Source organism: Ammospiza caudacuta, chromosome 5, assembly GCF_027887145.1.
Source record: "Ammospiza caudacuta isolate bAmmCau1 chromosome 5, bAmmCau1.pri, whole genome shotgun sequence".
Taxonomy (NCBI): Eukaryota; Metazoa; Chordata; class Aves; order Passeriformes; family Passerellidae; genus Ammospiza; species Ammospiza caudacuta.
The window spans coordinates 43,110,049-43,134,175 of NC_080597.1; the positions used below are offsets into that span (position 1 = coordinate 43,110,049).

General features: G+C 41.9%; 1 protein-coding gene across 3 annotated transcripts in view; it reads left to right on the plus strand.

Moving 5' to 3' along the window:
* PTPRB (protein tyrosine phosphatase receptor type B) overlaps positions 1–15,898 on the plus strand; it is a 62,716-nt gene extending 46,818 nt beyond the window's left edge. Inside the window, exons 23-34 of one of the 3 annotated variants that reach the window (XM_058805948.1) lie at positions 382–481; positions 1,907–1,990; positions 2,094–2,111; positions 2,215–2,296; positions 2,755–2,845; positions 3,985–4,061; positions 4,875–5,009; positions 6,065–6,187; positions 6,390–6,553; positions 7,656–7,791; positions 10,187–10,307; positions 11,230–15,898. In XM_058805948.1, coding sequence (XP_058661931.1) covers positions 382–481; positions 1,907–1,990; positions 2,094–2,111; positions 2,215–2,296; positions 2,755–2,845; positions 3,985–4,061; positions 4,875–5,009; positions 6,065–6,187; positions 6,390–6,553; positions 7,656–7,791; positions 10,187–10,307; positions 11,230–11,252 — 1,154 coding nt within the window. In that variant the 3' untranslated portion in view covers positions 11,253–15,898. Of the gene's footprint in view, positions 1–381; positions 482–1,906; positions 1,991–2,093; positions 2,112–2,214; positions 2,297–2,754; positions 2,846–3,984; positions 4,062–4,874; positions 5,010–6,064; positions 6,188–6,389; positions 6,554–7,655; positions 7,792–10,186; positions 10,308–10,457; positions 11,202–11,229 lie in introns of those variants that run through there. The other 2 variants (XM_058805949.1, XM_058805950.1) reach the window with 2 other exon arrangements.
* Positions 15,899–24,127: the final 8,229 nt, after the last annotated feature.

Here is a 24,127-nt window from a genome sequence, read left to right on the forward strand (position 1 = left end):
GAGAGGAAGCTGACTTGGCTTATCTACCTCTACTGGAAAATTCAGAGGACTGCTTGACAGAGCTGCTGAAAGTAGAGAAAAGGAGAAATGCTCAGTGAGGCTGTCACCAAGAAAGCTTCCAACTGCAAGAGAACCACTCCCATGTAATGGAGTTTTTGCTTTCTTTTACTGTGGTTGGGAGTGAAAAATTTTGTTTAATGGTTTGAAAAAATGAGGACAGAAGATCAAGGCCAGGTTTTAGCTAAGTGTTTTAATGCCTTAGATTTCCTTGTATTTAGCCACTTTCTTCAGCTGATAATAACAGAACCTCTGAAAGTTATTGATTCTCTGATTCCTTTGATACTTTCCTCAAGATACATAAATACACTGTTTTGTTTCTAGAGCCTCTCTTTGGAGTTATTGAAGGTGTGAGTGCTGGCTTGTTTCTGATTGTGATGTTGGTGGCTGTTACTGCTTTATTTGTCTGCAGACAAAAAGTTGGGTAAGCTGACTCCCTTTGTCAGTCTCTGTTATTGAAGTCAGATCAAATTATATTCATTTAAGTAATACAATTTATAAGGCTTAGCTAAAAATTGGATGGATGCACTGAACTGTTCAACAGATAAAATCTATGTTCCCCCAAATTTTGTACACACTAAGTATACAAATAATGACTTGCATATTAAGGAATCTATATATGCTTAATTCAAATGGTGTCAGAATTATGTCATAGAGGATCCTTGTAACTTTTAGTTTGCAGTAGGAGTCTGAATAGTTCTGAGTAAAAAATGGTTTATCATTCAAACTTTTATCTTCTGGGAAAAAATGTCTTTTGTCAAAAAATGAAGTGTTTCAGATTAATTGCATCTGCATTGTAGATGGGAAGCTTTTGAAACTGTTCCTTTAGACTTTATCATTTCAATGCAAAAATACTGAAATGTGACATTACCTCAGTGTCCAAAATATTAGCTCAAATTTTGCTTCTCATTTTTTTGTCAGTTATAGTTGTATGTTTCACATTACAGATGAATCTTAAATAGTGAACTTACATATTTTTTAAAAATTAAATACTATATGTTGACTGAAAAAATCTTTATCCATTTAAACTATTTTGCATGACTGAGAAATGTGAAATTCTTTGTAGTTTCTGAAATTAGAAAAAAAACCTCAACATTTCCAGTGCATGGGAAACACTGCAAGTCTGAAATTTAGTTCTTTTACTGATACAAAATTAAGTTGATATGTTTTTGAATTTGTCAGAATTTCAGATTGAAACAAAATCTCTTTTCTGACTAGTCATGGCTTTTAACCAAAATGGATAAACTTCATTATAGAATGCGGTTTCTTGTTGTGAGTTATATACCCAGCAGGATGGCAGTAATACTGCTATGGTTTTCCCACATCAGACATAAAGAGAAAGTGTTCTCTAAGGGAGATGTCTTGAAGGAGGAGATGGCAGCAAAAATATGAAAGGCATATGAAAGGCATACACTAGCTGTGTGGAGTAAGTACCACTTCTGTGGCTTTCCCAGAGCCTGCTGTGGTTCTGCCGCTCACTCCTGCCATGAATGTGGGCATCTGCTACAGGTCTGGTCTGCAGAGTGGATGTGCTGGAAGCTGTAGACCTTTTACAGCTCTGCAAATCTTCCTCCATGTTCCTATACATGTAGAGAATCAACTGATTTAGGGTCCATCTTAGCACAGGGCACCCTCCTTAATGATGGACTGGGCTGTGAGTGTTTCAACAAGAAAACTCTGAGCCTGAGCTAAGAGCAGTGTCACAGGATCAGAGCCAAAATTCAAAACACGCTGGAAAATGGAAAATGGTAAACTGGAAAAAAAGAAATTTAAGAAAGTATAACTTATGTCCTTGCCAGCACTTACCAGTTTCAAAACTTAATGATAGAATATCTTCTTTCTGTTCCAGCAATGGCCATGAGAGACCTACAGCGAGGCTGAACATTCGCAGAGACAGGCCACTGTCAGTCCATTTGAACTTGGGGCAAAAAGGGTAATGTAAAAAGTTTGGTTTTTTAACAGAGCATTGTGGTTGAACAGAGCCATCTGATCACTTACTGATGAAGTGTTTCTTTTTCTTTTGAAATAATTTCCAGATACCGGAAAACTTCCAGGTAAAAAGAAAAAATTAATATCTAAAACCTTCTTGGTAGCCAACTGGATAAATTATGACTGTGATTCATCCTGTGATTTTCTTCCTCCTGTTGAATATTTCAGTCCGATCAAAGTCAGTCACTTTGAAGCACACTTCACCAAACTTCAAGCAGACTCCAACTACCTTCTGTCCAAGGAGTATGAGGTGGGATCCTAACCTAGGCAAAGGACTTGCTTTGTGAAGGGGCGGGATGACTGAGTCAACTGGTTAATGTATTAGAAAGGCCTGCATTTGTTTGTATTATTTACACAAATACAAAAAAGATTGAACATTTCATTTGAACTCCACTTGTCCATGTGCAGAAACCAACTCTTCATTTGGCATGTTCTGGTTGACAGCTTCTGCCTGATACTTGTCTGGCTGAGATTAGGAGCATTTGTTTGTATGGCACATCTATGGGATAAAGTATGCAAGGCACCCACCAGCCATGCACTTGCTTTAAAACAGTATGATTACCTATGTAATTTCAGTTTGTTTTTTTATAAAAAAGCACCTGTTTTCTGTCCACGGCCTTTGATAGCTGATGAACACTATTTCACTTTGTTTTGTCTTGTCCTTTAATTATTTTCACCTCACATTTTATTCCTATTCCTTTTTTGCAGGACTTGAAAGATGTGGGTCGAAACCAGACATGTGACATAGCACTTCTGCCAGAGAACAGAGGGAAAAATCGATACAACAATATATTGCCCTGTGAGTTTTAGCTTTGGTTGTGTAATATTGCATCACACTAGCTATTTTTCACTTTTTTTTCAGCAAGCCTAGTGGAAAAGAGTGCAGCCAATCCCTTTCCTCCTTTCTGTCCAAGATGAAATATCTGTGCCAGCTCAGGTTCTTGTGCTAGGAGGCAGATGATGCATGGCCCTGAATGGCTTCACACAGACCAGTAATTTAATTTTACAATAGAGGTGTAATGACTAGCATTCAGTCCAGGGAGAAAAAGCTCCAGCTATTAGGGGCATTCAGTCACTGCTGATAACAAGGATAGTAGAAATAACAGTAGGGTTTTTTACATACAGAATATCATCCATTCAGTGCTCTTTGACAGCCTTGCCAAATCTTTGTTCTTCAGTGTACACTAAACCTACTATACAATATAGAGCTAGTGTGATTCTGCATGGTAAGGTGTGTAAGTTAACCCTGTTCCTCTCAGGCAAGACCCATCTGTTGTTGAGAGTTTCCCCCTTTAATCACCTACGTGTCATTTTGGAGGTAGAACATTGAGGAGGAACACCACATAACTCACTGCTCCACATCCCCACTAATGGATGTGGCATGTGCTGGCAGCACAGCCTCTCCTGTGTCCTGCCTGCTCATGCCAGCAATGACACCTGACTGAGATCCAACATGGCACCATCTCGTGAATCAATGTCCTGGCAGCTCAGGCACTATATGTTTCTGTACAGAGGGCCCTTCACGTACAGAAGATGTTTGGCCTGCTCAGCATTAGCTCAGAACACCACTGAAGTGAAACTGTTCTTTCAAGGGCAGAGCTGGGCACTACTTCCCAGTACAGCATACTGCTGTTAGGATCAAAGGAGGATGCTATTTTGGCCCTTTTGTTGTCATAAATCCTATGCAGCTCAGCAGAGGAAATTCAGTATATTTATTGCATCCTTCTTACCCATCTATCTCCTAGTCTCTGGAACACTCCACAGCACTCACAGATTAAAGAGGCAGTAAAACCAGCAGTTATTCCTTATAAATTAGCTCTTCACATAAAATCTTGTAATAGTGCTGGCAGTCCTTTCATAAACACATTTCTGTAAGTGCTGAGAGGGACTGAAAATCAAGACCTAGCCCTGAGCCTCTTGTAATCAATTTCTTGCTAGATGATACATCGAGAGTGAAGCTTTCCAATGTGGATGATGACCCTTGCTCAGACTACATTAATGCAAGCTACATACCAGTAAGTGACTCAAGGGTGGTGTTTTACAATCCTCCTTCCAGTGGTTTGGGTTTTTTCCGTCATCTAAAACTGAATATAAAGCTGGATGGTTAAGGCTCCCCTCCCCCTTCCTTGATTCACTTGAGCTAAAAAAATAAGAACTCATTTTGTGGGTGTGCTGAAAGACTGTGGCTGACTACCATTAAGTTAACTGTGAGTGATTTACCCAGCACTTAAGGACACTTTCTAGCATTGCTATAGTTATGTAAGATAGCAAGTCTAATTGGCCAAGGACATATTTTTAAAGGTCGCTGGTTTTATACAGTGTCCACAACAACTGTAGCTATCACTGCAGGTGGCATCCTCACTGTAGAGCTGTAGCTCATCCTGACAGCATTGGCACCTTGCAGGGTGACAAAACTGGCTGAAATTAAATTAATGCCCTTTGTCAAAGAGTTATGATTGATAATAGCAGTGGCTTTAGCAATCCAGATTTCAAGCCAGAACTCAGCTACTTTATTAAAAATGATAAATAAAACAAAAACCCCTAGCAGTTTTAAAATTGCTTGAGACTGTGCTGAACACAAAAGAACAATGGAAAGCTTTGACTGTCACGAAAGGGACAGTATTTAGATAAACTGCCACCATCTCTTCCTTCTCTCTGTTCCAATCAGTCATTTGCTTTCGGGTCCAAGGCAGCAATTTAGCTTTCAAAACTATTGTCCCAGGAAGGGTTGCTGCAGAGCCCTGTCTGCAATCCCAAGCCTTGTTCAGTTGTTAGAAGATTTTTTTTTCTGCCCTTTTGGAAACTAATGGAGTTCTCTTTATTTGCAGGGCAATAATTTCCGCAGGGAATACATAGCAACTCAGGGCCCTTTGCCTGGAACCAAAGATGAGTTCTGGAAGATGGCATGGGAGCAAAATGTTCACAATATTGTCATGGTAACCCAGTGTGTTGAGAAGGGCCGGGTAAGCAGTGACTCTTCTTTGTTATTAATGTCTGTTTTAACATCTATTAAAAGTTTTTGCTTCTTATTTTCATCACACTAAAGCCAAAAAGAGCCCAGTCAAGGAGATACACAGCATGAAAGAAAAGGTGTAATATAAAGACTGGAGACAGATGAAGGCTGTGAAATGAGGATACACAGACTGTCTCAAGATCATGCAGCATGTCAAGGCTAGAATTAGGAACAGAGCTCAGTGCTTCTGGTGTCTAATCCAGTACTTTGTTCACTAGACAATTCTCTTCAGCATGCAGAAGGACAACCACCAACAAAATGTGCCTGTTTGTCGCATCAACTCTGATCAACTTCTACTTTAAATATAAGCTCTGGAGAGCCAATGTTGTTCAGTAAATACATCAAATTATCTCTGATATATAAGCCCTAATGGAGTTAGCAAAGAGACCACTCATGCACTTAACACTCTTCCTGAATGCAGGTGTAGCATACCTCCCCAGGTATGACCATGTCCTGTCCCTTTGTAAGACAGTGACTAGATCTGTAAGAAGATTAAACAAACTTAAAGTAGTGATCCTCTGGTAGCACATATAGGGTCAGTTCCCCTCAGCTTACCATTTTTTCCTGAGGAGAGGTTGAAAGCCAACTCAGAATAGGATGTGTATCCTGCATCTCACTGGTTCCAAGTGGGACCTTACTGCCATGTCTTAGCAAGGGGTGAGCAAGGGGCACTGGAGGCATGGCTCTCATCCAAGCAGAAATTTGAGAAGTGTTGGCACAGAAAATATGCCCTATAAGAAGTCATCAATGAAGTGCTTCTCATTCCCTCCATCACAAATGAATTATGAAAACTTCCACTTCCTACCCCCATGCTAACCCATTCCCATGCCAGACCCTGCTTATTGACATGGCAGAGAGTTGCATCTCTCTCTGAATTCAGCTGCTGCCTTTCTTCCTTCATCCTCAGGCCCAAGAAGTCTGAAGTCTGCTTCTGCCAGTGCAGGATGGTGGCATTGTTTGTAGCTATTTTGACCACTAAATCTGTCTTTCCTTGTGTCCCTGCAGGTAAAGTGTGATCAATACTGGCCCCATGACCAGGATTCCTTGTACTATGGAGACCTGATTGTTGAGATGCTGTCTGAATCAGTGCTCCCAGAGTGGACAATACGAGAATTTAAAATCTGCAGTGTATGTTTGCATTTTTTTCTTTCCTGATTAATTGGCTTAAAACACTTGCAAGGCTAAATTAGGAAGGTTTATTCTGCTGTACCATAGTTGCATCATGCCTGACTCCCCTCTGGTGGAAGCTGTAGCATTTTCTCTGAGGGTACCTGTTCTATATGTCCCTTCCTCTCTTTCCCTGATGACCCACACTTTTGAATCCCAACAGGAAGAGCAGCTTGACTCAACAAGGCTCATTCGTCACTTCCACTACACTGTATGGCCGGATCATGGTGTGCCAGAGACCACCCAATCCCTGATCCAGTTTGTCAGAACTGTAAGAGATTATATCAACAGGACCCCAGACACAGGACCAACTATTGTACACTGCAGGTATGTCAGCAGCAAAACGTCAGTGGGACTGAGCCCTTGTGCCTACCCTTGGGAAGATCCCAAATCTTCATCCCTGTTACACTATGGGCAGCTGTAGAATCTGAGGGATAGCTGATGGTCTTAAGTTTCCAGATACATCAGAGCAGTATTCCCAGGGCACATGCATTCACCCACAACCTCACCCTGGAGATGGCTCAAAAATTATTCTTAGGGAACCATTGTGTCTCTGTGGTACCACTGCAGAGCATGAAAGTGTCAGCAGCTGCCACTGCTCATCAGCTTTTGCATTCTTAAATTGCCCACATGCTGCTGTTGTGGCCCATCACTGGAATCACAAAGGGGTGTTTAAAAGGTAAGATATACCAGGGGTGAATCTGACTGTGTGTGGATGTTGAGACTAGCTGACAGATCCATCCTTCCCCAGTTCTGACTGAGATTCTCTTTTCCTACTGCCTTTTCATGCTCTTGTGCTTTTTCCATCCCTGGCAGTCACAGGACTGCAGTTTTCTCTCAGTTCTGTGGTGCACCACTACACTTGCATAAAAAATTGCAAAATTGAACTGCCTGATCTGTTTCCACTGGCCAGATAACTGCAGCAGAGTATAGGGCTACAGAGGGAGAAAGAGTGCAATTGGTGCTGTATCTTCTGATAAAGCCATATGTTCACTGGTAGTACCTGATTGTAGCATCTGAGCCCTCCACCATTATATGGGCTGAGGCTTGTGTCTTACATGACCCTGCCTGTGTCTGCCTGGACAGCATGTGCTGCAGCATGTCAGATGTCTGCTGTGTCCCACAGCTGCATCTCTGGAGAGAACAGGTTTCAAAGTTAGAGTCAGGTGCAGTCTTTCAGTGTATCTCAATGACTGGGTTAATCCAAAGCAGAAAGCAGTGCAGGCAGTAGCAGAGATACCTCTACCATTACTATCCTTTCCTCCTTCCTAAATAAATTCCGTTATAAAGTGGTTTAAAGACCCAAAGATGCCATTTGAACAACTTGCTTTTCACCCTGGAGATCTGAACTTCACAAAAGTATCACATGAAGATAGTGAATGCTTTGATCCATCTGCTTTTGAATCTCTTGGTTTGTTCTCTTTTTCAGTGCTGGTGTTGGCAGGACTGGCACATTCATTGCACTGGACCGAATTCTGCAGCAGCTGGATTCGAAGGACACTGTTGACATTTATGCAGCAGTCCATGATCTAAGGCTTCACCGTGTTCACATGGTTCAGACAGAGGTAAGGTTTGGATAGCTTGCTATGCCTACAGTATGTAAAATCAGTCTCATCTTAAAGGCTCTCAAAGCACTTTGCACTTACTCCACTGTGAAATATGAGTTAAATGTATTTTAGCTCTGTGAGAATTTCCAGTTCAAGTCTTTTTCCATTGGCTCTTTTAGAGAAGATCCAAACCATAACAAGTTGCAGTTATGCTTCCTGTAGATTTCTCCTTTTTTTTTGCCCAGGCCCATCATCACCCCAGCAGCATTATGCATCAGGCACTTAACAGCTCACAGTTGCTTCACTGCAGAGTCCAGTAAATGAGCTTTAAGTGGAGATAGGTCCTTCAGGGATGGGTTTGGAAGACAAGCCTAAACCAGACAGATAGGTTGGCATAATAGGAAAGAGGAATGCAGGACAGAGAAAATTAGATGTATGCAATTTTAAAACTCTGGCCGCTGTGACCTTGTGCCTTTGCAGTTTATGTTTTATTGAGCTGTTCTGTCATTTTCATTACAATGATTTTGGAAAGTTGACTGGCATTCTCCTAACATACTATGGAAAATCAAGTACATTTGTACTCAAAGTTTAGAAAAAGTAAATGTTTTGTATTTCTTTCGTGCTTTTAAAATGGCAAGAAAATCATGTTATACTGATAGGAGCTAAACATTTAGGAGCTGATTTAATAAAGGTGTTCACTTGTGGAGTTACTCTGTACATTTTCCCTGTGAACCATTAATAGAAGAATGAGAACAAGTTTGATGTGTCTGCCTGTGGCTTGATACTAATGGAGCTCTTTGCTGCAATTTGGAAACCAATGTGTCAGTGACAGTGTTTTCTGATAGATTAAATGTCTCATATGGGTATAAAGAGAGGCCCAGCTGGGAACACAAAACAAAGGGGCTCGTGGAAATATCTTAATTGCAGAAGACCTTCTTTTGGAGAGGAGACAGGTTCCCAGTCTAGTCTCTGCATCTTCAGAGACAGATCCTCCTACATTCCCCATCATCTGTAGTCTGCAAAGGCAGTCAGACATCTCAGGAAGATGGCTCTTTTTCCCTAGCTGGAAAAAAGAAGCAACAACCTTAAGAGCCTAAATTTGACTTATAAACAACTAAAGTTGTGTGATACAAAACCTGCCTTTGGCATGAGCTTGGCATGACATCTGAGTCAAAAGGCAGCCAGATCCACACAAAAGTCGAAGGCCACAGTACCAGCATACTTGGCCATATTCAGTCACAGGAAACCAGCAGCAACAAAACAATGCCTCTGCCTCAGACTTGGCTCAACCTTGTCTAAGACAAGGGACTGGAGGTGGAGACAGGCAAGGGAAAACTCTGTGCATCAGCTCAAAAGGCAGCATGCTCCAGCAGCAGTAACCATTCCAGTTGAAAAATGGTCTTTGCCTGAAGAAGTCTCCATGCTTGGCCACCTTTCCATCATGTTGGTGGTGGGGTGCAGGGTTCAGCTCTGCAGAGAGAGCAGCTGCATGTGCATAAAGGCAGATATCCTCACTTTCTCAGAGCCAGAGCACTGAGAGAAAGACACAGAGCAACGGCTAAAGATGTGAGGGGGAAAAAATACATACACTTATTGGAGAAATTATGTTTTTGAGATAATGTTAAAAAGGTACACCTTGATATATAAACATGCTCAGCCTGACTTTTGGGTACCATGTTGCACTAATTGAAAGACTATTATGACCTATGTCATAAACCACAAAGAGTAGCAAAACATGAAAGTTTAATAAGCTATTCTGTCAAGATAGTTTGGTGAGTAATCAACCGTCAATAACATGCTGACCCTCCTTACTTTGGTTGTAAATGTCATCTTAGCTCTATTCTATGAAAGGCACTCTTCAGAAAAGACAGTCATTTGCTGTATAGTCAGAATCAATCTTAGAACTTATGCTAGATCTGAAAAAAAATAGTGTTTTCAGAGATTTTTCTGATTTTTTTCAGAGATTTAGGTTTCTCACAGTTGTCTGAAATATTTATATGTTATTGTAAAATTCTGTGGAAAATATTTCTTTTAGAACAAAAAGAAAAATCAAAAATTGTTTGTCTTTCCTGCATGCTTCCCTGTGCATATTAATTATTCTATATATACTTTATACCAAAGCATTCAGAAGTAGTAGCTATCCAACACAGCACCATGTGAAATTGCACTGAAAGCTAAAGCTTTCACTAATGGCATAATCTGTCAAAACATACTGTGTTCATTTATATTTTACTGGTATTATTTCTAAAGAGAGGTGATCACAAAAGTTTATTCTATTACTAGTGTGAAAAGGAGATTAATTTTAGAATTGTATTTTAATTTTTAATACCACCTTTGATTTTTTTGAGGGAGTTAGCTCTCATAAAATTAAGTTACAAAATTCCTCAGTGTCTTAAAAACAAATCTTTTGCAGTGTCAATATGTGTATCTACATCAATGTGTGAGAGATGTGTTAAGAGCCAGAAAACTTCGCAGTGAACAAGAAAATCCCTTGTTTCCAATATATGAAAATGTGAATCCAGAGTATCACAGAGGTAACTGCAAGTTTATCAAATTGTAAAATGTTTCAAATGTAGTAGCTCACTGACAGTGTAATTGAGGGGGAATTGTGCTATTCTTAACCATTGATATTTCTTTACTTCCTGGACCATCATTTGTTCTCTGTGCTCTTTTCATTCTTGCAGTTGTGTCTTTATTTTCTCCATTAGTAGTCATTATAGCATCACTTCCTGCTCCCACCTTATATTTATGCTCTCACTATCCATAAGCAACCGAGAATGTTGACAGCACTCACTGGGCTCTTCTGCCATTCATGGAGTTCAATTTCTGTCTGCATCATCCTCATCTGCTGTTGACAATATAGGCAGCCTTGGGAGACTTCCCATCTGCTTTGACTGAAAAATGTAAGTGTCCCAGGCTGTGCTCTTTCTTTCTCCCCAGACTCCCCATCCTTGTAGGCTCCTTTTCCTAGCCTGTATCCAGTCCCTTGCTGATAAGAGTGGCAGGAGTAGCAAACCTGGCACTAGCACTGCCCTTCACCTCCTGGGTCCATGGCCAGAGGACCAGTGTGGAGAAGCTGTAAGCAGTGGTGACCATGTGCCTTGGTGGAGCTGATTCCTAAAGGATGTAGAAGTTTTTAGGGTCAAGACAGAAGGATCTCAGTAGTTCCACAAATTTGGACATTAGTAATTAAGATTATATCATAAGAAATCTAAATAATTTTCCTGATCTAGCCTGTAGAAATCAGAGTTGTCATAGACAGGTAGAACAGGCTTGGAGGAGACCAAGAACTGAAACATCCAGGTTTCACATATTGAGAGACCAAGCAGAGGTGGGATCTGAACTTTAGCTGTAACATCCATCACAGCCAGTGCTGTTCCCACACAGCCACCTCTCAGAGCACTGCTGAATCTGTGTTGTTTTACTTTTTCTAATCTCATTTTTCTTTGCTTTCAGATGCTGTTTATTCAAGGCACTAAGAATGTTAGAGATATCTGCTTTTGTGAACACATTTATGAACTAGGGGTTTTGTTTTGGTTTTTTTATGTATGTATTTCATGCACAAGAAAGGTGCCAGACCTTTTGGATGAGACTGTGTATAATTTATTGGTCTGGTGATTTTTTAAAGATATATAATTTAAATGTAATAGATATTAATGTATATAATTGTATTTTGGCATTGTGTAAATATGTATTTTTTCTATATTGTTTATATTAATATTATGCTTCAGATAATACTATTTTTTTCTTATCACAGTTTTTATAAACTGTTCTACATAAACTATTTTAAGTTGTATGGCTAACAGGACTGCTGCATTTGGGGCGCTATTGGCATGACATGGAAAAAGTCCTATACAGAGAACCTCATTTTTAAAAAATATTTCAGTGTTTGTGTGAGATGAAATAAGCTACTATTAAGCAAGGGAACAGTAGTCCTGTATAGCAGTTACAATGTTACTCTACACTTCAAACTTACTGCTTTTCATCTGACAAAAATGGGAGTAACCCATATCACAGTGGCATACCTTTTACAGAACTCATTAACAACTGACCAAAACAGTGTTCACCTCACTAGAAGCAACTGTTTCAGTCTAGTGTGACATAGTAGAAAAATATCAAACAACATACGTGCAGTGAAGTCTAGCAGACCTTTCTCTGACCACATACTCTGGGGGGAGACAGGTCACATACTGGTTTCTTTACACTGGTTTAGGAGAGCAGAATCAGACCACAACTTGTGTCTGTGCACTTTCATGTGTGTAAAATTTTTATTAAGAAAGGTGTTCAAAGACACTCCTCAGACATTTGTGTTAACAAACCTGTGAGGATGTGAAGTCTGGCAACTTCCATAGCTCATCAGAAACAATGATGAGCTCTACTTTTTTAGCTCTCTGTACCACGAGAGCTAAAAAAGTAGAGAGATGGCAAACATTGAAACAAAGACATGTAAAGGTATATATCCCACAGTTTACTCAACTGGAGTAAAGCTGCACTTTGCCCCAAGTGTTGGTATCTTTCAAATGCCACTTGGTTTCACAGTGGGACAGTTTGGCCCCAGCATGTCTCCATAGAAAGAGTTCTCCATTGGAATGTTACATGATGTCACCACCACAGGGGCAGCTAGAATGGAAAAAAGTTCATCAGGGAATGTAGGCTGGCAGGGCTGTCCTGATCATAGAATCATCTTATGTTTTGGGTTGGAAGAGACATTAAAGATCATCTAGTTCCAACCTCCATGCCCCAGGCAGGGGCACATTGCTGAAAATGTGTTTAAAATTCAAAACGTATCAACTTAATTTTGTATCAATAAAAGAACTGAATGACAGCAAGAAGTACAATCAAAGAGCACTTACCAGGTATCCTGCGCAGCCAAGTGGATTGTGCGCATCCTCTCTCTCCTTTACAAAGAGGCATCTCATTCAAGGGTCTAAACACTCTGTTCAGCTATTACTTATCTTTATAAAATGCTCCTCAAACAAATAGTGAAAAGCCAGTACACAGTTCATCTCCACCACGAAAAGAAGGAAGGGCTTCATAGTTCTTCTTTCATATATCTACCCATACTTTTCATAGAGAAAACATAGCATGTTGCTGAAGACAAGTGCCTAAATTCCACTTCTGTTTTGGAGAAAAATAAATATTTCTGAAGGCCTTCTGAGAATCAGTAAGTAGCTAACTGAGTGCCTAACTGAGGAACTCCTGTGCCACAGCAGGACTGTGCATATCCATGTTACTCCACTCTTTCCTACTCTGTCCGGAATGTTATCCTTTCTTGACCAAATACCTTCAGATGCCTCAGAAGCCACCCTTCAAATCAGTTGTCACAACTGCTCAGAACATGTAAACTTGGTCATTCTTTTTAGGTGTTTCTGAATGAAAATACTGCTCATCTCTCCTGCGCATCCTCTTTGGTACCACACAAACCTCAAAATTCACCACCCTTAATGGAAACCAAAGAAGAAGGGAACTAGCATTAGGGTGGGAGACATTTTCACAGAGGAAAGCCTAAGCAAAACCACAAAGAAATGAGCACATTTTCTGCAGATGCCTTCTTTTCTCTATTTCCTTTGCTAGATGGCTAGGTTAGCAAGCGAGGACAAACAAGCATTGGTAGCTTTAGATCAATTGTTGATAGGGCTCGTAACTTCTGCATTTAAGGCTTGGTGAAAACTGCTGTTGTGTTACATGCATTGCATTTGGTCCTTTCTTTTTTGCAGGGGTAGCCGAGGAACGAAGATCACCATGTTAGTTACCAGCAGTACAATTACACTGTTAGCACACACCAAGTGTACCCTATAAATTACCTCACACTCTATATCACCATGTCATTTTCTAATGCTGAGGGAAGTGGAGTTCGCTCAATGCTACACAATGTGAGGGCAAAAGTCTGATTGTATGCTCTGTATGTGTGTTGTTCATCATTTTCAGAGACACACATCATTCTGCAGTTTATTTTATCATTCTCAGCTCCCTTGTCTGCAGCTGCAGAGTTTGTACATGTGTACCCAAAATTATGTCATAGCAAACAGCTAGTTTCATCTTTTCTCCCAGCTAATAATGGACACTGTTCATAAGCCTCTTCCTCCTCATCACTTCATAACATGACAGATGACCTTAAACACTCTGGCACAATGCTCTTGAGCAGCTTTACATTTCTGCCCAAGTGGGTCACACCTGAGACTGTATACACACGTTATTGCTCTGGTTCTGCTCTCTAGCCAATTCTGCTCATATGAAACCAGTGTAAATCCACTGAGAAAAAATAAAAAAGTATCTATGTAGCATTTTTTTTAATATACAACACCTACTTATCAGTATAAGTAGTTATATTTATTGTGCCTCTAAGCTGAATAACAGGACCGATGGGAAATTGTTAATGTAAGAAAAATAGATTTGAGGGAGCTCAAGGAAAAAGATATCTTTTGAATGTCCTTGATGATGTTCAGAATTCCCTTCTTGATGTTTCCCAATAATAATGTTACAAAGCAAAGCTAGTGTTGTTGCTGATCCATAAGCTAAGATTTGCACACTTGGAGCCCATCCTTTGAATCTCTGCATGGTCCACAAATCTACCTGAGTACTTTCATGAAAGTCAACTGGAATGCTTGCCTGAAGAAAAAACTGTTCCACTTCTGAAGCACTTGCAGGGTTGGGCTTTTAGGTTAATTCAAATTTTTGTATTGAAAGTTATTTAATAATGAAAAAATTGTAATAAATATTTTTTTTAATCTGTGCAATAAAATTACAAGATCCACTAGCAATTGTAGGGAAAAAATAGATTTTACATAGCTGGAGTTGATAAATGATATTTTTTGTTACTAATGGAACACAAAAGTGGGTGAGAGAAATAGGCATACTGTGAAGATGTCAAAAAGTGCAACTTTATACATTTTTCTCTGCTGCTATAGTTATTTAGCAATAAATAATGCCTAAAATGCCAGAAATATTATATTGTGCCATAATATGCAATGAATTTCCTTCCAATTGTAGAACAGAGAAAAGAAAATGTGTGAGCTTTAAGTTTATATAATGTATTGTATATGGTTATTTACTCTTTGAAAGCACAAAGTTAAACACTAGACAGATAGGAGTACATGAGCACTTAGCTGTGCTCCTCAGCCTGAGATTTAATATATGGACTAGAGGGATGAGAACAACAGGCATCAAATCAATCTATCAGCATCTCTCTACAAGGCCACAGAACAGAGAAATGCATCTGACACTCAGACAGACAGCCTACCACAGCCACAGCTTCATGCCCAAGGAGTGCCTTGGCAGGTGCTTAACATTTATTCAGATTTCTTTCAGTACTTCTTACATACAATTTGTGTAAATAAAATGCAATATAGAATGAACACCACTCCCTTCATGGCCCTGTCACAGATGTCTGGACTCTGGAGCTGTGAGCTCTGGGACCTGTAATCTCAGGGTGCTGTAACTTGGAATTGAAATGAGTGCTCACCCCAGTATTTGAACAACTTGCTGTAGACCCCATGCCCTCAATTGTCTCCCTCACACTGACAAAATCAAACTCCTGACCTGTTGGGAGCACCTCTGTGGCCAAAGCAAACTGGTTTGTTATCAGTGATCTCACAGATCAACAACTGGTTCAAACTGGGACTTTTTGTTTCAAGGCTTGCAGGAAATGCTGGAGACTAGGGACCAGCTAATTGAGAAAAAAATGTGGAACTGGAACACACACAGTGTCAGCAAAGCAGGTAGTCTAATATTCATTACAGTTTACTTGTTTCTTGGTTTGTTTGAAAGCTAGAGAAATACTGTAAGTAACATTAGGAAGCTAAATATATATTGCTCTAGAGCAGGGCAGTACACTATAGTGAAAACCCCACCACTTTGAAATTTGGCTGGCCATAAATTCTCTGGCAGTGCTTGGAGTAAAGTGTCTGAAAAACATCTTCAGTATTTATTCCATGCTCATATGCAATATAATTACCTATAATTGTGTTCCTAACAAACACTGGGTGAACACAGAACTGTGCTACTATTGTCAATTTAATTTATGCATTTAAGTATATTTTTGTATTTTTAGCTACAGTCAACAAATCAAATATATTTGAGTGTATTTTACACATTTTTAGAAATACTTCATGAATAAAACATTCATTTAAAAAAATCATATTCTTGTCTTCTGTTTGACTGCCTTTTCATTATGGATTTTATTGCCCTGCTGCTCAGAGGAAAGGTCATAAGTGAGTTTGATTTCAATTGAGACAGTCTTCAGAGAGCATTAAATTCATCAGAAGCCTCAGCCTGCTGGGGGAAAAGAGGCTCTGCTGTTGCCCACTGGCCAGATTAGTGCCCATGTGGAAAGATACCGTTGTTGTCTTCTCCTCCCTGGTTTTGTGCCCTCCTTTAATAAGCCAGATACTGTCTGGGTTATGCAGTGGATATTTGAAACCACACTGGGTCTTGAACTTGAGTGCCTGTTATTTTAGAGACATTTTGCCAGGCAGTTGCACCAATTAGCACAGCACTGCAGCTCCATCGCTGCCTGCCCCTCGAGGATCTTGAGCCATGCTTTTTAACAAATGTATTTCTTCTCCTCCTGCTCTCCAAAGGTCTTAAAAACCAATAGCATAACTGTCCTTGTGGGGTCACAGTGCTTGGCAGTAGTGTGTTTGCTGCTAATGCTCTCATTACACCTTATTGGTCATCAGAAGCGTTTAAGACAAGTTTACTTCAAAGAAAGGATGATTTATTGACGTGTACTGTGAACTATTTGCTGAGGGGATGTGTATCAAAGGTGGAGGGAGTTGTGAGATTTTTTTCTTCGTGATATAAAAGTTTATCTCTGAGTTCTGCTCTGTCCTGAAACCAATGTAGACACCAAAGAGAAGTGAAAAAGATAAAATAATGTACAGTTAATATCTCCACACAAGAAAAACAAGGCCAACATGGCAGACAAGGATAGATAAAAATCTTTTGACAAGGTACAGCAAGGAAACTAAAGGGTCTCTTCTAGTTCAACAAGATCACAGTGGTTGATTCCTGTTAAAATATCCCCAGAATCTAGTTTTTAACTTTGATATTTTTACGTGCACTTGATTTGTACCTGGGCTTCATGCCTACGAGCTGGTGGTTTTGCCTGATAAAGTCAGCTCCTGTACCCTAATCTCAGTTTTATGTCTGTGCCTGTCTTCACTATCAGTTGCTTTATTATGCCCCAGAAATAGCTGCTTAAGCATCTTATGGCAGGCAGGACATGTCAGTGCTGGTATATCAGCAAATACCACAAGTGAAAATTTCAGATGTTACTAGCCAAGGCTTTGCACTTCACTCTGGTACAATACCATTCCCAACCTGTGAAAAAAAAAAACAAAAAACAACAACAAAAACACCACAGGAGAAAAAGAGGAGGAAAAAAGCATTTCAGTTAATTTGTGGAGATGTTCTAAAAGCAGGAAGCCCTTCTCCTGTTGCCATGGTCAGTGCTCTGTGGGCCTGGGGGATGCTCTGCAGTGGCTGCATAGACCATGGGCAGGCTGGGAGGGAGCTGTGGCGTGGCTGGGCTGGATTGGTCACTGAGCCACCCATGGGCTCCCCCTGGAGCTGACCTGCTGTTGGTTCTCCTCAGGACACAGCTGCAGCTACTTGTTGTCTGGCTCCTGCAGCTGCCAGGCATCCTCTTCACATCCCAGCTGGGTGCTTCCTGCGCCATGCAGAACCTCACTGCAATGAGCAGCTTTCCTTGGGGTGAGAGATGGTCCCAGCTCCCAGACATCTGGAGTGTCAGCAGCACAGAGCAGGCACAAAGGCACCTTTGCCCAAGAGGGCAAAGCATTTTATAGACCTCAAAGCCTTTAAGGCTCCAGGGAAAACATCACCTCAGCACCAACAGCTTTGCTGTTGAGAAGTCCTGGGGCCCCCAAAAGAGGCTAAAATTCCCCTGAGGGCTCTCACTGACCAGGCAGGGTCCCCACTGTCGGCACATGGAGGGTATGTTCCAAGCCCAATTGCAGGCTGCCCTCCCCACCCCTCCTGACTCAAATTCCCAGTCAGAAAGGGTGGCAGAAGCATGTCCTAGCCAACAGAGTGCTCCAGATGGTGCACAGAGCTTCAGGGAAGGAGGGGACTGTGAGGTATCCCAGCTGGGATTCAGCACTGGTGTGAGCAGTGCGTGGCCCTGCCATGCTGAGGCCTTCAGTCGCTGAGCTGTGGGGCTGCAGCACGTGGTGGAGACTGCAGAGACACGTGATGGGGACACACCAGATCCACCAGTGCCTCATCCCAAGGCTGACAGGGATCTGTACATTTCAGGGGCCCAGAGCATGAGCCAAGATCAGTGCCAAGAGGGCAACAGCCCATGGCCTTGTGCAGCAGCCGAATGCCAGGCTCCAAGCACCGCTGGCAAGTCTTATGGCTGCTTGACCAGACATCATTGTACACAGCTTTTTGCACACTCATGCCAAAATCCCTGCCAAATTACACAGTGTCCTTGCTTGCCTTTGGTGGTTGCTTGCTGATGTGCCAAACCAAACCAGTAGCAGGTGGAGAATCTGCTTCTTACCAAGGATAAAGGCAGAGATTTCTCATCTTCTCGACATCCGTGAGGCCACACAACCTTGTTCGCAGAGGTGTGAGCTCTGCAGAGAGCTGCAATTTTAGTCCTCTCAGGACAAGAAGGGGCCCAAACCTGGATATTTCTGCCCCTGCAAATATTAACTCATTTTTCAAAAAGAGGAATTGTTCTTTCCAAAGGACAGGGCAGGTATAAAGGGGTGAGATGAGTGAACCCCTCCTGGGGATCCATGTCTCCCAGCAGCCCTTTTTCAACGGTTGGATTTCATGGATGCTTTCTATGTATCTGTCTAGGCTGGGCTGGCTTCCACAAAGCATTAAAACTATCCATGTTTTACTAAGCAGTGCCCAAGTGCATCCTCATTCATAGATCTGAAACTTGGGCAGAAGAAAGCTGAATATGAGGCTAGTATAATACCATCACAAAACTCCTTTGGTGGGTTATCAGGAGTACAAATTCTGCTTTGATCTAGTACTTTTTTTTCTTTCAAAATCCTGTCTCCAATTCTAGCTCAGAAAATTTTACTTTGGAAACTTAGTAATAGTTTTGAAAATTAACTCTTTCCACTATATCACAAAATCTCTCCCAGACCTGTTGGATACATGGGATAAATGTATCTAGTTTTTGTCCAGATTGAGCTTGAGGCTGTAGCGTGGCCAGCACAGGAAGAAAGCCCTCCAATTTCATTTTCCATACCACAGAGAGTAAAGAATCTTGAATTTAAAGAAGAGAGTAGGGGCATTCTGGATAAGAACACTCAAGCATCCTGGAAAATCAAATAGAGACCATATGGCCCGTAGTAAAGCTACCCAAATAGCTTGGTATGAATGGAGCTCCACTGTAAAAACACAGAATAAAAATAATTGGATGCAGAAAGCAAAGTGAAGATGTTCAGAATGCTCCACACATCTTAGCTAGGGAGAAAATGTTGTACAAATAAAAGACAGAAAGGTCCATGTGTTAACTGGGGGCACTCCTCCTGCCTGTCAATGACTAAAGTTGCAGTAATGAAACCACTAGGAAAAAAAGATGGATAGTTGCAAAGGCAATAAAGAGATATATAATGTCCAAAGCATCAAACATCAGAAAATATATGCTCAAGACACCAGACATGATAAATGCCAGCATCCTGTTGTCTTATCATTGAATCTGAAAGACACCTGGAGCCAAATTATTTGTGAGAATCCAACTTTGAAAGAATGAACTGTCAGACAACTGGAATTAATTAACGCCCAACAGTTCTGTGCTAGAAAGGTTGGAGAGTACTAAAAATATCCAAGGAGCTTGTTTCTTTACACATCATGCCAATTAGATCCGGTCAGGCTGTGACAAATTTTCTGTAAACATTCTGGTGAGCAAGAAAGTCCCCCAGCATCCTCCAGCAGCTCCTAGGGTGAAATCTTGCCTCTAAAATGCCAGAGCTTTCAATTACAAAAGTGGAGAAGGGAAAAACCAAAAATAAGTGCTAGTGTCAGGTATGTATTTCATATCCTTGCCCCGGCAATATTCTTCACCACGGATTTGTGTTTACTTTGCTGGGGCTAGATCTAAGCATCTCATTGCACTGAGTCCATGAGAGAAAAAGAAGACAAGACGGAAAAGATTTTGAGTTAATTTTTCTGTTCTTGTCTAAGGAAGATCCATCCATTTCAGTGGGGAAAAACACCAAAGACCTCCAACAGTACTGTGGTGACATCTTTTATTTATTTCCCCTTCTCTGAAAAAAAGCCTGTGGAGGACCATATGGTGTGATCACAGGGGACAGTCTCTGCTGTGCTCTGAGCAGGGGGCTGAGCTGAGGAGCTCACACAGTGCAGGAGCACTCTCACCTCTCCATGAGGTCCTTGCACCAAGGGGGGCTCACCTCTCCTTCCTCACTCAGCCCCCCCAGGGAAAGCCACCCTGGAATTCTCTGTGTGGGGTGCTGCTGCCCCCAAGGAAGTGGCTCTCTCCCACCTCCTCCTTTCCACCCCATTTGCTGCCCAATTGTTCCCACATCTCTCTGCGTGTTGTCTCTCCGTGCAGCAGACTGGGGAAGTGACCTGTGTTAAAATTACCTTGTCATCAACAAAAACAAATAGCTATTTTTAATCTCCCCAGTTTGTTCCACAGGAGAGAGTCAGAGGTTTTTGTGCAGCCATGGGCTCACAGGACATGCATTGTCAGACATCACTCTCTTTGTTTCTCAGACTTTTCCCACTCCCTTTCCCACTACCTTTGGCTGCTCTGGCCAAACACGATCTGCCACTCACAAGTCCCTCCCAGCTGTCCCGAGAAAATGGGGACAGCTCCAACCCACCTCAGCCCCCAGACTACCACCTATGCCCACGAGGAACAGGAATGATGAGTTTGAAAAAAGGCTATTCCAACACTGACTTTCCCATAAATGCAAGTATGACCAATGGCTGGGTACCAGCCTCAAAGAGGAAGGGACCCGAGGAAGTGAAGGAAAAGATCTGGATTGCAGCAGGAGGATGGATACTGGTTCATGCCATGTGTTATGCCAAGCACACGAAAGCCCAGCATGGTGAGACTTTGTTCCCTGCCTCAACCTTCTCCAGGGAGATAGGGAAACAGAGCCTTGTTAGTGTGACCAGGTCCCCTTTGCTCCTGAAGTGCCACTTTACATCTTCTAGTACCCACACACTGAAAGGGAGAATTGAATGCAGAGGCTTCACAAACAAATTTCTCATTTTTCTCCATATCCTCTTCCCTGTAGTTCTTATCTTCAGTAATTAAATTATGCAGCTGAGGAAAGTGATTTGGAAAACAGATGGCATGCAAGATGCTAGAGAAAACAGTGGTGCATTTTAAACCTTACAGCAGAGACACAGACAGATTTGGGAGGTATATGGGCCTTGAAGCAATTGAACTTCAAAGGCTGCTTGTGCACTGACCTTTAAGCAAAAAGAATGAATGGCCCTCCAGCCTTCAACTTGATACTGACCACTAAGTATCCAAATCAAGCCTTTCCATGACGATTGTGGCTGGTCTAATCTGCCATAGAATGTGGTGTGACCTGACCAGGTCTTTGGTAACTGACAATGGTAGGAAATGTGGGATCTGGGCAAGATGGAGCCCTGAAGCAAGCATTTCAGCCTGGCACAAGTCTGAAATGTAAGGGGAAAAGACACCAAAAAGAAGAGATCTTTAATCTATGTGAGGCTCTAAGCCCCTGGTCCCCCTGTCTTCCTTACATTTAAGACCACAGCGGGCAAGGCTGGGTGAGGACCAGCTGCCACAGCTGCTGGCAGCACAAATGCCATGTCCCCAGACATGCTGGATGTCCCCAGACGTGCTGGAGGAGCACTGTGTGGTGGGAGCCCACTGCAGCAGGTCCAGCAGGACAGAATTGGAGCTCCTCTGCCACCACAACGGAGGAAAGGGGTTCACCAATGACATTTGCCTCTGGATCTGCATTAAAAGCATCCTCACTCAACACATAGGTGGTAAAAAAGCTTGCTCCAGCTTGTGTTGGATGGGGCTATGGCCTCTGTCCAGGAAAATGGCACAGTCATCAGATCCCACCCTCTGAATGCTGGAGGTCGCCTTGTAATGGAATCCATCACAGGAGGAGCTGGGGAGCCCTGCAGCTGTTTCCACTGCTGAACACATTTCCACTCAAAGCTGGAGGTAATTCTCAGGGAGATTAATAAATCGAACATAAAGAGTTTAAACCACCCAGATAAATAATGGCAGATGTTTAGGGATGGAATAACAGGCACAAGCATGAGTTATGCAGTGCCTGCAGTTCAAAGAAAATGAGTTCAAACTGCGAGGGCATTGTTCAGAGGAGCAGTAAGGGGTAAAGCAACGGGGGAGGGAGGAAAAGGGAAGAAAAAGGAGGCAAAGCTGTCTCCCTTCCCTCAGATGTGTGAGTACCAACCCCTGCCAACATGGAGAGCCACTCTCCATTGCCAAGCTAGGATCCAGTGTTAGTAGCAGCAAGCACTGGACTCACAGCCTCACAGCCTGGCCTGCACAGCCAGCTTCCCCAGAGCACTCTAGGCACTTAACTGGGCTGCTGATGTGCAGAAACACCGAATTGCTCCACAGAACCTGCATCTCCCACAGATGCTTCCAGCAAGGGATGGGAACTGGGCTAGTCTCTGAGGCAGGGGTGGAGGAACCATGTCCCCTGCAGTTCATACCTGTCTCTGTTTCACTGTCCAGCCCTTCATATAAAATCTAACCTCTGCATATAGCAGTTCAGCTTCCTGTAAAAAATTCTGGCTTCCTGGGGTTGAGAGGGGACCCAACTCCAACTAATAGCTCTACTGCCAGCCCTCTTCCTCATCCAAGGGCAGAGTGCATTATTACATTATACATTTGCCAGAAATTTACTCTTGTGAAAGAGGAAGCAAATGCTTCACTGTCAACAAGACTGCAGCTCTTATGTGTTTGGTTTTGTTTTGGTTTTGTTTTGTTTTGTTTTCTCAAAAGATAGTGTTTAAACATAGGGGGACAAATTATCAGAACACTTTTGAACTACATAATGAGCATTGCTAATAGCCACTCTTGACTTGGCAGCACAGTCTTCAACGTTATTTAGCAAAGCACAGAATGTACATCAAGTAAAATAAAAAGTTCATTTTAATATGTCTTTGCAAAATAAATTTTAATCAATTTGGCTTTTCATTTTTAATTTTGTCTTTTTGTTTTGGCTATCAATAAAAACAACCTTGAAAATGTAACATAAGAAGAGTTAGAGAGGAGTGATGGAAGAACAATAAAACAAGGAGGAATGCAAGTTGGTACAGAATGTCTTTGATCATTACAAAGCTAATTATTGAGAAAGACAGCTCAGTGTGCATGAATGCAGAATAATGATGAGTTGGGTAAACACTTACTGCACAATACATATGTATTTGTGTGCCTGGAGAGAGAGTGTCTAACAAGGAAGCAACAGAGGGAAATCAAAGCATGTGTGCATCACTCCAACAGCAGTATGTAGGGAAGGAAGAACTTCCAGTCCATCTGACTTTGAGGCACTGTTAGTGCTGCAATGAGCTTCCACTATGCAGTAGTTGTTCTATTCCTACAAAAGGGACTGTAAATCTGTATAGGTGCTACAAACAAAAACCACCAATTCCCACAAGGTTTCAATATAGGCCAAGGCATAATTTAAAAACTGACTTGAAACATGGAGTATTGCCTAAACCATTTTCAATTTTGCTTTGCTTGGCATGGCAGGAATTCTGTGGGCACACATGCACGTCCTGTCAGTGAGGAAGACAGGTTACTGGCCAGTAGATTGTGTGCATGAATAAATGGCTTATGCCCAAAGTTAGTCTGGAGGAAAAGCCCCCCTAGCCCCAAACCTGTGGACACTGACCCCAGAGAACATTGAGGTGCTCACCCCAGCAAGGTCCTGCTTGCTGCATCCAGCTGTGCAAACTTCCTTCCCCTGGCAGGAGAAAGGCAGGGGTTCTCTGGTCGTGCACGGGTTTGCAGCAGAACTGTGCTGCTGTTTGGAAACAAAGATCAGCACGATGGTCCGGGTGCTGCACTGGCAGAGCTTGAAGCTGGCAGTAGAAGTTGCTACTCTGCTTTACCTAGACCCAGACAGGATGGGGCTATTTCCATTGGGTTCTGCCTGCTTCACATCCTTCCTCAGGCACCAAAACCCATCCAAATTGCTGTAAACACTCCCATGCAACACTGCTCTCAACTTCCCAGAAATTTCAACACAAAAAAGAATGGGAAATACATTTCTCTGAGCAAAACAGGTGAAAAAAATAGGTTGAAACAGGTTAAAAAAACATGGTACCACCACATGTCCTCGAAATGTCACCTAGTGACAGCTACTGGAGA